Source organism: Oncorhynchus kisutch, linkage group LG17, assembly GCF_002021735.2.
Source record: "Oncorhynchus kisutch isolate 150728-3 linkage group LG17, Okis_V2, whole genome shotgun sequence".
Taxonomy (NCBI): Eukaryota; Metazoa; Chordata; class Actinopteri; order Salmoniformes; family Salmonidae; genus Oncorhynchus; species Oncorhynchus kisutch.
This window is the reverse complement of record NC_034190.2, coordinates 62,166,759-62,182,408: the sequence shown is the minus strand read 5'-3', so window position 1 is coordinate 62,182,408 and position 15,650 is coordinate 62,166,759. Positions and strand designations below refer to the sequence as shown.

The window sequence follows — 15,650 nt, the reverse complement described above, 5'->3', positions numbered from 1 at the left end:
ACAATGGAGTGTGTGGGGCCCTATTCATCTTTTTGTTGTATCTAGCCCTGTGTTTCCGCCTACTATTTTTGGGCGTGAATTCGTTCCACTTTGTGACACAAAAGGGAGGGAAAAAATGTCCCTACCATCTAACCCTACACCCATTAAACCTATCCTATCTGATCCAATACTATCGCTCAACACACCTTGTAACTCCTCTGCAGTAAAATCTCATACACCCAAGTACTTCTCTGCAGCTGCCACCACAACATCTATTTTCTGTGATATACGTTTCCATTTCTGCAGTACAGTTGATATCCATTACTATGAATGTCAAGGAGACAACCTTACTGAAACACATTTCATTCATATCACTCTCTATTGGCCTCAGCCTACTCACAGAGAGCTTCTCAGGATCGCTTACACTGGACCCCTTTTCCTCTGCTACTCTCTTCACTGCCTCAGCATACAACACCTTCTGAACTACTCTGATCCTGGCAACCTCAACCTACCTTTCTCTCACCAGACACTTCTGATCTCCAGGACCATGGGCACCCTTACAGTTAACACACACAGCTTTTCCCACCAATACTACACATTCCTTTGTCTCATGCCCTCCTGCACACGTCTCACATCTAAGAATCTCCCTCCTACACATGGTTGCAACATTACAATAAGCTTGGCACCTAAAGAACCATAATGGCTTCAGAATAAAAACTCTCACGGGATAAGTGACATCCCAACTTGACTTTGTCGGGTAAAGACTCTGCATCAAAACAGAGCAGGACAGACAGTGTCTTCTCTGCTTCACCACACTCTCCACCGGGTCTGCGTCACACCAAACGGCAGGCGTTGCAGACACCACGAATCTTCCAAATTCAGTTGGTCCTCCTCAACACTTAACATCACTCCAATTATCATTCCTTTCAATTGTGCCCGGATAGCAGAGAAAGTCACAGGTCTTGTCCTGGGACACCTGCTCCTTCAGGATGGAAGACACAAAAAATATATTCACGAGTCCACTTCAAGTTACTTTCACCGATTCAACAGTCCCCAACCTCTTCTTCACCCATCCTGATACCACATATGGATCAGCCAGAATCCATACCAAAGCTATGGTTACCTGCAGATTGACTTGTTGAATGCTTGACCGCCTCGTACTGTCCTTTGTCTTCCTGACTATGTTCCCGATGTCTCTATCTAGGGGGTAAAACCTCCTCTGAACATTTCAAGATACAAAGATGGAGATGTGTCTGACTTCAATCACTTTACTAGCACCAGCCAATGCACATTTTTCAGTATGCATCTCTATCTCTATTACTGGCTAACGGATCTGAGCTGCCTATAAAAGCAAGCAATAATGCAATATCTCTTTGATTAGATAATTGCACAACAGATCTCTGTAAACAGAACAGATCTCTAAGTCAGTCCTAAAAGTAAATTATGTTGACCTGATTGCTCCTGATCTCTCCCACCACAAGATGGTTATTCTGCTACTCAATCTCAGGTAAGCGTGCAACATATTGTTGGCCCCATGTTTCGTGAGCTGAAATAAAAGATCCCAGAAATGTTCCATAAACTCAAATTTGTTAACATCCCTGTTGGTGAGCATTTCTCCTTTGCCAAGATAATCCATCAACCTGACAGTTGTGGTATATCAAGAATCTGATTAAACAGCATGATCATTACACAGGTGCACCTTGTGCTGGGGACAGTAAAAGCCTCTCTAAAATAAGCAATTTTGTCACACAACACAATGCCACAGATGTCTCAAGTTTTGAGGGAGCGTGCAATTGGCATACTGACTGCAACGTTGCTTTAGAGAATTTCTCAGTATATCGAACCAGCCTCACAACCACAGACCACGTGTAACCACGCCTACCAAGGACCTCCACATCTGGTTTCTTCACCTGCAGGATTGTCTGAGACCAGCCACCTGGACAGCTGATAAAACTGTGGGTTTGTATAACCAAAGAATCTCTACACAAACTGTCAGAAACCATCTCAGGGAAGCTCATCTGCGTGCTCCTCGTCCTCACCAGGGTCTTGACCTGACTGCAGTTCGTCGTCGTAACCGACTTGAGTGGGAAAATGCTCAACTTCGATGGCCACTGGCACGTTGGAAAAGTGTGCTCTTCACGGATGAATCCCGGTTTCAACTGTACCGGGCAGATGGCAGACAGTGTATGGCGTCCTGTGAGCGAGCGTTTTGGTTTTTTGTCAACATTGTGAACAGAGTGCCCCATGGTAGCAGTGGGGTTATGGTATGGGCAGGCATAAGCTACTAACAATGAATACAATTTCATTTTATCATAGCAATTTTGATGCACAGAGATACCGTGGCGAGATCCTGAGGCCCATTGTTGTGCCGTTCATCCACCGCTATCACCTCATGTTTCAGCATGAAAATGTCCTAGTTCTTCCATGGCCTGCATATCAGACATGTCACCCATGGAACATGTTTGGGATACTCTGGATCAACGTGTATGACAGCGTGCTCCATTTCCCGCCAATATCCATTAAATTTGTATAGCCATTGAAGAGGGGTGGGGCTAAATTCCACAGGCCACAATCAACAGCCTGATCAACTCTATGCGAAGGAGATGTGGTCAAATGGTGGTCACACCAGATACTGACTGGTTTTCTGATCCACACCCCTATTTAAAAAAAAAAGAAGGTATCTGTGACCAACTGATGCATATCTGTATTCCCAGTCACGTGAAATCCAAAGATTAGGGGATCATTTATTTCAATGGACTAATTTCCTTATATGAATTGTAACTCAGTAAAATATTTGAAAATGTTGCAAATCCAGTTTATATTTTTGTTCAGTGTATATTTTGGAATGGCTGATGTTAATTTCGGGAGGCTGCCATCAGCAAAAAGGGAACAAAACACATTTTCACAACCCACCATACTAAGTGGCACAACGGTCTTAGGCACTGCTTCTCAGTGCTAGAAGCATCACTTCAGACCCTGGTTAGATCCTAGGCTGTATCACAACTGGCTATGATCCGGAGTCCCATAGGGTGGTGCACAATTAGTTAGGGGAGGGTTTGGCCAGGGTAGGCCATCACTGTAAAATAAGAATGTGTTCTTAACTGACTTGCCTAGTTAAATAAAGGTTAAAAAATAAAAATAATGACAATCATTGCCTGCTATTTATTGATAATATGATTGTTTATTGGTGTGTGGCTAGTGACTTATATAGAGACCGCCCAAATTACCTGTGTTATTTGAGAAAGAAAATTATAGCTGCGTTCAAGGCTCTAAATTTAAAACGAAAATATTGGTAGCACTGGTACTCCCTTCTTAAAGAAAGGTAGGAGCCCCCAAATTAAATTTAGGAGCGCCAGAATTTTGGGGGGGAGATACAGTCTATATTGGGACTATATGAATTCTAGCTACATTTGAAGCACATGTTGTGCCATATAAATGAATGTGTAACACTGTAAATACATCAGCTTATTATAAAAGCTAAAATGTTGATACGAATACCTGTCATTGAAATTACAAAATAAGTTGTTTCTACATTGTGTAAAGCACTATATTCTTATTGAAACGCATTACATTGTACACCGTCTCTTTAAAAATGTCAGGTTTGTGACAATAACGTGCAAGAAATCTCGCTCATTCACCGCTTTCTGGTGGCGCTTTGAATGCCTTGTTCAAAACAACTGAGAACTCGGAAATCTCCGACTTCCGAATTCAGTGCGTTCAAGACAACTGGGAACTTGGAAAACGAGCTCCACCTGGAAAAAAAATCATTTTGAACGGTCATCCAACTCAGAATTCCCACTCGGGCCTCTTTCTAGAGCTCCGACTTTCCGACCTGAAGGTCACTGATTCCATGATTTGACCTCGTACTTTTTATTAGTTGTCCTAAACCCCCTACGAAAAGTCAAATTTGACAAAATCTTTATCCCTTCTTGACAAAATCCACACACGCTTCCGTGACGCTAATGTTGGGCAATAGTTGTCCCGGGTTCTCCCAGGCAGCCGGCTTGGTGTAGGATCAGATAGAGCCAAGTAGTGGAATAGTGGTGCGTTTTTTTGGGTGTAGGGTTAGTTGGTAGGGCAATTTTTCTTCCCTATTCCCCGTCCTTTTCCCTTCCGTTTTTGTCTCAAATTGCAATGAATTCACATTCCAGAAGTAGGCAGAAACGCAGGGCCTAGATAAGAGAAATGGATTAATAACCTCGATTAATAGGGAAGGCCTCACACTCCAGTACAGAAGGTGGCGCTGTATGCACCTAACAGTAAATTGTGATCTGCCACACTCATTTGAAGAAGATTTCTTGGGAGAACGCTTTCTCACTAGAATAACAAAGACCAACTTCGTGAAATGTGAGTACAACGTTTATTTATTCAACAAATTACTTTCATTTGAATGTTTAATACGATCATTGGGGCATGCAACGCCGAGTGTGTTTTCAACATCATCCCACTAGCCAAGCAAGCTATCTAGCTAACTACTGTTAGCTTACGTTATTGGACACTACCGTCCGATTCGTAACGTAGGGACGAAAAACCCGTTTTGGTGATTCTTGGTAAATCATCCAAATAAATAAATCACTGCAAGTTTTTGGACTCATTCAGCAGTACAATACCATTAAATTAAATGCTAAATTCAATTTATATTCCTATAACTTTAGTTGAAAATAATGCAGCCGCTGCATCCTGTTGACAAGACATTAATAAATAGCCCAATGTCCCAACAGTTTTAAAGTGTCCAAATCAATAACCAATATGCAGAAACAGTTCGTGATATATTGAAAACGTAAACATACAATTTACTATCTACACTTACATGTGCAACAATAGTAATCATATTACTTGTATTTTTTAAACGAGCACCCTATAAACTCCACACGCACCAAAACCCAGTTTTGTCAAGTGGTACTAAATCATTAATCGATGGGGGGATATGCGCTGTTCAAACTACCACAACTCAAAACCACATGGAATGAGGATATTTTTACTTCACTGGTTAGAGGATACCCTTCACAACGGTCAGCTGCATTTTGGAATGTTGAATTTGGATATGGGGGTCACCAAAACAAAAAGAGAAACGCACCATTGTTTTGTCAATCACTCCAATCTATTATCATGTTGAAATAAATTGCCCGAGAGGGGGGAAGATTAGGTTGCACGTGCTGTTAAATCTCACACACCCAAAAACCACACGGAATCTGAGAATAATGTGTACATCACTGGTTGGAGGACAATTTGTAGAAGAACGCTAGCTACAATTTGAAGTGTTGCATTTTGATTCAAGTAGGTCACCAACGAGGTAAGTGTAACAACACCTTTCTGTTAATCACTTCCATCGATATCATACTGAAATCAATAGAACAGGGGGTAAACGTTTGGGGTGTAGCGCTGTTTAAACTAACGCTATTCAAAGGCCACACGGAAACTTGGAATAACCTGTACATGGTTGGTTAGATGATCATTTGTATAAGGCTTCTATCTTTATTTTGAAATGGCGGATGTTGATTTCGGGAGGCTGCCATCATGGAAAAGGGAATACAACACTTTTTCTGTTTAGTTCATTTACAACGAATCACGACCCGCCATAAGGTATCAATATTGACAACGGTTGGCTGCTATTTAAGTAATCGTTTGACTTTCAATTCCGTCTATTGTTGTGTAGTCATCGACTTTTATATAGACCGTCCGAATTATCTGCGCCATTTGAGAAATAAAATGTTATTAGCGTTCTAAATCCTGCTACCCTCAGCGTGTATGACAAAATCAACATTACAACACCAAAGATATTGATCTGTTTTAAGCAATTGATATTTTGTCATCGTGTTGACGATAAACTTTTATACTAACATCACCAATCTGAGGTAAAAAGCATGTGTAACCCTCCCCCCTTTCGATGTGGTCAGTTTGTGTAATGTAGTAGTAACACACAGTATATCATGGAAAGTAGCGTAATATACATTAATTACATATTAATCCTATTTTGTATTTTGATATGGAAAAATAATTCAATATCTTAATTTAGGATGATAATAAATTATGCAAACTCAAAGATTTGTTCAATAATCACATTTCTCACAAGTTTATCCATTTAGAGATGTAAAAAATGCTCAATTTAACCATTGCTCTAGACTAGAGAGACCATGGATAGGGTCTCTGCAGCAGGCTGAACATTTATGTCCCTGCTGATTGCCAGCAGGCGGTGTTTAGATAAACAACCAAAGTTAAACTAACTAGTTAATTGTACATTCAGGAATGTGTCAACCACAAAGAACCGCTTATTTTTTAAATCCTGAATTGGTTATTAGGCTAGCCAGGAAATGTTGCAAATCATCTTTTTAAATCCGTTTTCTTTCAGGGACTAAACAGGCCAATTGACGCTTTAGCAGGACAAAGCACTCTTTCCCGACTGGTGTGGAGGTAAGATATTGTAACATTATCTGATTAAAAACATTCAACATTCAGCTAGTTGTTTTCTGCTTCATGTAGGCTTACTAGCCAATTAATTGATTGTGCATCCTTAGCTACATGTATTAATGTTGTTTCCTAGTGAATACATGCATTCAGTGTCTAATTACTGCAAGTTCCCTACCTCTCTCTGTATTGGGTTGAGGGGCTGGGCAATGTTGCCAGTTAATTTTATTTAATTGTATCATTATTTTAGCAGGGAGTCACCATTGAGATGAGGTTCTCTTTCACAAGGGAGCAATCTATATATAATTTCATAAATCTAAAAATCAAATACTATATGAAACTAAAATACAGCCCTATACAAATATTCAAGGAAAACTATTACATTCCTTAAAAAGCAGGTCCCCAATCAATATTTTAAATTGCCAGAGTGGCACCAGAACATGCAATTGTAATGTATTTTATAGTTGGTTCCAGCAATGCGGTGCTTTAAAACTAAAAGCAGATTTACCTAGTTCGGTGGAGACCCAAGGAACCTTAAGATTCAACCAACCTCGTGGACGGGTTTGGTATCTCATGTTTTTATATTGGAACAGTGAAGTTAGATAAGTCGGAAGCTTGTGTAGTAGTACTTTGTAAACAAAAAGGTAATAATTAACTGATCTATGGGACTTTAATGAGAACCAGCCAACCTTTTGATACAGCATTCAGTGGTGAGTATTGAAACTGTCACCTGTGAAGGGCGCTATGGGAGACATGGCATCCAAAGGTTTAACAGTAATGGCTGCTGCAGTCTGGTAAATGGTGTCACCGTAATCAAGAACTGGCACGAAAGTTGAATGTACAATCTGCTTCTTGCTATTTAGGGAGAGGCAAGATATATTTCTATAAAAAAGCCCACATTAAATCGTGGATTTTTAACTAGCTCATCCATATCTTTTTTTAAACATTAAATCTTGTCAATCCAAATGCCCAGGTATTTATTGCTGGGAACCAGATTGATGGGAGAACCAGCCAATGAATAAATATGTAGTCAAATGTTTTTTGTTTGCGAGGATTAGAGAACAACATACAACAGTCTTGCCCGCATGAAGTACACGTTTTAAACCAAACAGGCTATTTTGTAAGGCAACAAAGTCAAATTGCAGCTCTAATATAGCCTTGTCAACAGTTGGGACAATGGCATACATAAGTGTCATCTGAATACAGATGAATATTACAAGTTTTAACAGTTTAATATTATTTATATGAATGGGAAAGAGAACAGGTCCCAATACTGATCTCTGCGGTACACCTTTTGTAATATCCAGAAAACTAGACAATCAGAAATCACGCATTGTGTCCTATTTGACAGATATTTGACAATAAAAGTCAGAGGTATTCTACTCAAACTGTAAAGACTTTTATCAGTAAAATTATTAACCTGACAATGTAAGGGGTTATTAATTGTTACAATGCACAGGCCATGTTATGATGATGGTTCAAGATAATCTGATAATTGTTATGAACATGTTTTGAAGTATGAAATGATCATGCTTATGAATATGTAAAAGTGCATAATGATGGAACATTAAAGTGCAGAAACATTAATGGTGCTTTCAAGACAACTGGGAACTTGGAGAAAAATACAGGGTCAAATCACAATGTCAGTAATCTTCAGGTTGGAAAGTCTGAGCTGTAGAAAGATGCCAGAGTTAGAATTCCAAGTTGGATGCACTTTTTAAATTGGGAAAGAGCAAAACATTTGGCACATATAAATTCAGGGCAACCTGCAGTGTTGTTGATGCACATTTGACAGAGAAGAACAGTGTTTGTTTTCATGTGAGAGAAGCTGAATTTATATGTTGTGTATGTTGATCCAAACACCGTTAAAAGAAAAAACAGCCAGTGCTGTCATGTTTGGCAATTACTCTGCAGTAATATGATCAGTCCAAAACATTGCACAGCCCACAGACTTAAGTGCCTGCCTCAACAAACGAAAGGAAAGTTATTGGCAGGAAAAAAACACATTTGAACATAACCAGCCATAAAATATTGCAATTTGTCTCAGCAGGTGTACATATATGGTTCATGAGTGTTATGACTATGTTATGAAAAGTTATGTTAGCTGTTATGACATATTTTGACATGGTTTTGACCGTGCCATAACGTTATGATACTGGGTGTCAAGTAAAGTGTTACCCAAATTTCTTTGGAAAAGCAGACTATTTTAAATTTATGTCATTAACTGTTTTGTCCCTCCCCTGTAGTCCCAAATTAAGTCCATTCAAGTGATTGAAGATGTCACAAAAAAATCATTTTCTCTAGAATGTGATGGGTTTCTTCTGACGGCAGTCGAGAGATAAGCAACTCTCCCCTCCCTAAGCTCACATACTCTCTTGAGAGCGTTAGGTCTACCCTTATTTAACCACTGAATCATGATGCTCAGCAGACATGTCTTTCAGCAGACTAAGAAACAAGCAATGTTGAAGGCTAAATGTTGATCAGATAAAGTTTATGATGGCCATAACTGAGTCCAGTGCATTCTTTAACTCACCTCAGAGTTTAGCGCAAAGCACACTCAGGCAGTGTAGTCACATCTTCAGTGAAAGAGTCCATACCACCTATAGGTGGCCAGACAGAACCTGTACCCTTGTTAGCTGCTCTGATTGGCTGTAACTGGTATCTTAGTGCTATTGATTGACAGCACCTAATGGGCAGGACGTTAGGAAAACAGATTCTCCCATTGGAGAATGTTGAACTCATTTTGGCACTAAACATTGGATTTCTGCATGGATTTTTAGCTGATGAAATTGTTTTTCATGTTTGAGCAAATGGCCAATCTAAATTGGTAAAAGGCCACATCTTGCCAACTGGCAGCCATTTGAATAGCCCTAACCTAGAAGTTGTCTTCTAACATTTCAGCTTGTCTGTGTCACTCTTGCTAGTAAGGCGCTTTGCTTCCTTTTTTATTTTGGAAGACTGTCAGTTCAACCTCACATAAGATGCAAGTCACTGATATGAGTGTGGTCATTTCATTACCTGAAATGGTTCTTTTTAGATTTTCTTTTCAGTCAAGCTCAGAAATGGACAATACATCTTCTTCAACCAGAGAAGTGGAGAGTGTATTTGTAAGTATCATTGTATATCACAACACCAAATGGCTGATATTATTTAAGTCCTGCAAAGTTGTCACCACTTGTGTTTGGGGAGAAATGTTTGGGGATAATTGTACAATAGCCATTTTGGAGCTTGTTTCACTTCCATTGTGTGTCAGCAGCAACTATGTCATGTTTTAGGCTGACTGTGAACTGCAATTCTACAGAGGCTTCTGCCTTCCTGATTTTCAAAAACCCTTGACATACAGTGCCTTCAGAAAGTATTCATACCTCTTGACTTATTCCACATTTTGTTAAGCTGCTGCTACTCGCTGTTATTATCTATGTATAGTCACTTTACATATTACCTCGACTAACCTCTACCCCCACACATTGACTCTGTACCGGTACCTCCTGTACATAGCCTCGTTATTGTTATTTTGTAACTTTTTATAGTTTATTTAGTTTATAGTTTATTTAGTAAATATTTGCTTAACTCATCTCATTTGCATAAGTATTCACAACTTTTGTAGAAGGACCTTTGGCGGCGATTACAGCTTTGAGTCGTCTTGAGTATGTCTGTATCAGCTTTGCACATCTGGATTTGGGCATTTTCTCTTGTTCCTTGCAGATTTTTGTAAATTAGATTTTTTTTTTTTTTAAATATATAAATATATATCAGCTAAAAAAGAAACGTCCTCTCACTATCAACTGCGTTTATTTTTTAGCAAACCTAACGTGTAAATATTTGTATGAACATAAGATTCATCAACTGAACAAGTTCCACAGACATGTGACAAACATAAATGGAATAATGTGTCAAAGGGGGGGGGGTCAAAATCTAAAGTAACAGTCAGTATCTGGTGTGGCCACCAGGTGCATTAAGTATCGCAGTGCATCGTCTCCTCATTGACAGCACCAGATTTGCCAGTTCTTGCTGTGAGATGTTACCCCACTCTTCCACCAAGACACCTGCAAGTTCCCGGACATTTCTGCAGGGAATGGCCCTAGCCCTCACCCTCCGATCCAACAGGTCCTAGACGTGCTCAATGGGATTGAGATCCGGGCTCTTTGCTGGCCATGGCTGAACACTGACATTCCTGTCTTGAAGGAAATCACGCACAGGACGAGCAGTATGGCTGGTGGTATTGTCATGCTGGAGGGTCATGTCAGGAAGGGAGGAGGATGTATTCCCTGTGATGCACAGCGTTGAGATTGCCTGCAATGACAACAAGCTCAGTCCAATGATGCTGTGACACACGTCCCAGACCATGACGGACCCTCCACCTCCAAATCGATCCCGCTCCCGAGTACAGGCGTTGGTGTAACGCTCATTCCTTCGATGATAAACGTGAATCTAACCATCACCCCTGGTGAGACAAAACCACGACTCTTCAGTGAAGAGCCCTTTTTGCCAGTCCTGTCTGGTCCAGCGATGGTGTGTTTGTGTCCATAGGCGACATTGTTGCCGGTGATGTCTGGTGAGGTCCTGCCTTACAACAGGCCTACAAGCCCTCAGTCCAGCCTCTCTCAGCCTATTGCGGACAGTCTGAGCACTGATGGAGGGATTGTGCATTCCTGGTGTAACTTCGGCAGTTGTTGTTGCCATTCTGTACCTGTCCCGCAGGTGTGATGTTCTGATGTACCGATCCTGTGCAGGTGTTGTTACAAGTGGTCTGCCACTGCGAGGACGATCAGCTGTCCGTCCTGTCTCCCTGTAGCGCTGTCTTAGGCGACTCACAGTACGGACATTGCAATTTCTTTCCCTGGCCACATCTGCAGTCCTCATGCCTCCTTGCAGCATGCCTAAGGCACGTTCACGCAGTTCATCTTTCTTTTGGTCAGTAGAAAGGCCTTTTTAGTGTCCTAAGTTTTCACAAGTGTGACCTTAATTGCCTACCGTCTGTAAGCTGTTAGTGTCTTAACGACCGTTCCACAGGTGCATGTTCATTAATTGTTTATGGCTCATTGAACAAGCATGGGAAACCGTGTTGAAACCATTCCCGCCAATATCAAGCAACAAGTGTAGTGGGACACCATTCCACATTCCAATCAACAGCCTGATCAACTCTATGCGAAGGAGACGTGTCACGATGCATGTCTGTATTTCCACTCATGTGAAATCCATAGATTAGGGCCAAAGAACAAAGACCATACCCCCAAGACATGCCAACCTCCCCTGTTATTGCTAATGGGGGGAGGTTAGCATGTCTTAAGGATATGATCTTTGAAACACAACCAAAACAAAGCGTGAATGCAACAAGTGTGTGTAGTCACTAGCTTGATGTAGTCAATGTGCGCTAAGAATATGGAATTAAATACTAAACACTAAATTTTTGACAGAGGGGTCAAAATTATCTTCACCCATCTTTTTAAGAGAGAAAAAATATTGAAACAATCTATTTCTCTGAGAAATTATATCAGTATAAAATAATAATTTGAAAACTTTTTGGAGCATAAAATATAGCTCAGTATTGGTATTTAGTTTAGTATTTTTTGCTCTTCTTTATCAAGGTTGCCAATACTTTGAGGTGACTATGTATTATATGGGCCCAATGAGATCTTTAGCTATCTAAAAATGGTCTACCTGAGCAAGTCACCATTCCGGAAACTTTAAAGTCTGAAGATTATCCCTGAGTAGATATTTCTGTCTGTGACAGAGTCTGAAGAGGTCGAGCAAGACTGAGCTCAGGCCAAGATACTGTGGATATCATATTTCTAGGGCCACTCTGATTTCTGGTCATCATACAGGGATGAAATTAGTCTCATTCCTTTCACAAGGACCAAATCTGTCTCGGTATCCCTTTAGCTGTGGAGTTAGTCAGGAACTTAGAGACCTGATACATGTTTTACTCTGTACACTAGCATACAGAATAGATAATGGAATGATTACAAATAAGAAAGGAGCATGGTTTTATTTTATTACTTGATTGCATGAAATAGGCCCTTTCAGAATAATAAGGACACAGTTATTGGTTTAGTAAATGAGTTGATATGTTGGAGTAAAACAGTTCAGGTTTTCAGTGATCAGACAATGCATTTAGTAAAACAAATGTATCAATTCTGATTTGTTTTCATGATTTCAGCTCAACAAACACATGCTTGGATATGATTCTGAAGATTCAATCAGCAACATAGAAATAAAAGAATATGAATATGTGCCAGGAACAGAAAGTGACAGTGAGAGCAGCTTAGAGGACTTTACTGCATTAAAGGACAAATGCACCACTAAAGCAAGATCTGCACCTAAAGATGGCCAACTTGACAAAGACTTGCTTGGTTATGATTCTGAAGACTCAATCAGCAGCATAGAAATAACAGAATATGAATATGTGCCAGAATATAAATATGTGCCAGGAACAGAAAGTGACAGTGAGAGCAGCTTAGAGGACTTTACTGCATTGAAGGACAAATGCACTACTAAAGCAAGATTGGAACCTAAAGATGGCCAACTTGACAAAGACAGGATTGGATATAATTCTGAAGATTCAATCAGCAGCACAGAAATAACACGAGATGAATGTGTGTCAAGAACAGAAAGTGACAGTGAGAGCAGCTTGGAGCACTGCACTGTATTGAAGAACAAAGGCCCCACCAAAGCAAGATCTGCTCCTAAAGATGGTCCAAAAAAGACTTATAAGAGACATAGAAATACAGAATCTGACACCTCTGTGCAAGAATCGACAAGTTCACTTGAAGTCATGCACGTTACAAAGACTAAAGATGGATCAAGAAGATACACCAAAAAGCATTACTGTCTCTTTTGTGAGAAACCACAATCAAAAATTGCCCGGCATCTGGAAATGATTCATAAAAGTGAAGCTGAAGTCGCAAAGGCCCTTTCTTTCCCAAAGAACTCCAAGGACAGAAAGCTCCAACTGACTATACTGAGGAAACGAGGGGACAGAGCACACAACATGCAAGTCATAAGAGAAGGCAAAGGTGTTATAGTTCCTTGTAAACAAACCAGTTCCCCAAATGGAAATCCAAAAGACTTCTTGCACTGTGCAAATTGCCAAGGACTCTTTAAAAGAAAATTCCTATGGAAACACATGAAACGGTGCCCACTGAGTGGTGTACGGCTGAAACCTGGTAAAACACGAGTGCAGGCTATTTGTGCCCATGCACAACCTGTGCCAGATGGGATAAGCAAGGGACTGTGGAAACTCGTCAATGATATGACACAAGATGAGGTGGTAGATGTCATAAAGAGAGACAAATGTATCATCCAGTTCGGGGAGCAACATTACAACATCATGGGACACAGACGTGCCAATCATGAATTGATACGGCAGAAAATGCGCGAGCTGGGGAGACTGGTTTTGAAAGGGAAGCATGTATCACCTCTCACGAGATTGGAGGAATACATTGATCCAGCCAACTTCCTCCACACAATCAGTGCAGTGAAAGCTGTTTGTGGCTTTGACAGTGATAAGAATACACTAAAGACACCTTCACTAGCCTTAAAACTTGGCCATAACCTTCAGAAGGTTGCAGACATAGTTAGTTGTGAGGCTAGGGTCTCCGGTAACAAGAAAAAGGCTCAGAAGGTAGAGGACTTCAAACATATCTATAAGACATGCTGGAGAGAGTACATCTCGTGTCATGCTCACAAAACATTTGAAGAAAATAAGTTCAATGCTCCACTGATCTTGACATTTGCTGAAGATGTCAAGAAACTGCACATCCACCTTCAAGAAAAACAGAAAACATGCTACAGCCAACTTTCCAAAGAACCTAACAGGAAGACGTGGGCACAGCTGGCTAAAGTCACTCTGTCACAAATGACGGTCTTTAACCGAAAAAGACTAGGGGATGCCTCCCTGATGACAGTGGCCTCATTCGTGTCTCGAGACAAAACTGCTTTACATGACGATTATGGGAACTCCCTTTCAGATGTTGAACGGGCGCTATGCCAACATTTTAGTTGCATAGAAATACGTGGAAAGCGATCAAGAAAAGTCACAGTGCTTCTGTCCCCTACAATGATCAAATCAATGGAGCTGCTTGCAGAGAAGCGTGAACATTGCAGCGTTCTGAAGGAGAACATCTATATGTTCGCCATTCCAGGCTGTCCAACATCATTCAGCGGATCAGACTGCCTGCGTCTCTTTGCCAAGAAGTGTGGGGCTAAATGTCCAGAATCCCTCTCGTCCATCAAGTTGCGTAAACACATCACCATGATGTCTACTGTACTCAACTTAAATGACAACGACATGGACCTGCTAGCCGATTTCCTGGGACATGATCTACAGATGGACAACAAATATTACAGGTTACCTGAGGGAACACTTCAGCTGGCAAAAATCACCAAAGTCCTCATGGCGATGGAGCAGGGAAGGCTAAACGAATTCAAGGGGAAAGGTCTTGACCAGATCCACATCAGTCCAGTGGGTATGTAACAATCTGTCAAGTTGAACCTGGTACCTCAACCCTGTCATGGTGACTTTTTCTGAGCGACCTGTCTATTTCGCTCTCCTTGCTAAGAGATGTTCTTGCTTGCTTGTATTTCAGAGTGTGTTGAGCTGGATGAAGAGAGTGATACAGACTTGACTGAAGAAACTCCTGGAAGGTCATGTGAGCCACAAGGTAAAGATTTTGATGTGGAATGAAAGCATTTAAGGCCCATCAGCTTTTAGAAACTTGTTAAATTTTAATTTCCAGCCATAACATATTCATAAATGACACACACATACTGTACCTTAGGGCCAACAGTTTAATTGATATTGTATATGCAAACAGCATGTTGTAGGATTTCAATACTGATCCATGGGATTTAGGAATTTGTATTAATGTGTTTCCATTGGCTCACCAGAGAGGACACGGGAGGCCATGGCAGGAAGATCAGGTAAGGAACCTGCCCAAATTAATCTTATTGATGTGTTTGTTCCTGTTTCCACTTGGCTCTTTAAGCTCTACTATTCTAAAATGTCTGCATGCATTTCCAGCACTTAGTCATGTCAAAATAGTTTCTGTTTACTCCCACAAACATTTAATTATAGACATATTAGTCCTTGTACGTATACTGTGGTCGGTGAATTAGTGGTTTATATTTCCTGCCAAGCCAGATCTTAGAGCTCTGTTCTTTAGTAAATGGTACTCAGCCACTTTGCTGAAGGAGTCTCAAATTGTGGCTCTAAAAATGAACAAGTAATCCACACACGCGTGATTTCATTACTCATGCTCCAACAA

The 15,650-nt window shown here is 40.6% G+C and overlaps 1 protein-coding gene across 2 annotated transcripts in view; it reads left to right on the top strand.

Moving 5' to 3' along the window:
• The first annotated feature begins 3,729 nt into the window (after positions 1 to 3,729).
• LOC109908065 (uncharacterized) overlaps positions 3,730 to 15,650 on the top strand; it is a 14,305-nt gene continuing 2,384 nt past the window's right edge. The window contains exons 1-6 of one of the 2 annotated variants that reach the window (XM_020506493.2): positions 3,730 to 4,326; positions 6,329 to 6,390; positions 9,422 to 9,491; positions 12,545 to 14,852; positions 14,973 to 15,047; positions 15,274 to 15,306. In XM_020506493.2, the coding sequence (XP_020362082.1) occupies positions 9,447 to 9,491; positions 12,545 to 14,852; positions 14,973 to 15,047; positions 15,274 to 15,306 (2,461 nt within the window). In that variant the 5' untranslated portion in view covers positions 3,730 to 4,326; positions 6,329 to 6,390; positions 9,422 to 9,446. Of the gene's footprint in view, positions 4,327 to 6,328; positions 9,492 to 12,544; positions 14,853 to 14,972; positions 15,048 to 15,273; positions 15,307 to 15,650 lie in introns of both variants that reach the window. The other variant, XM_031794327.1, reaches the window with a different exon arrangement.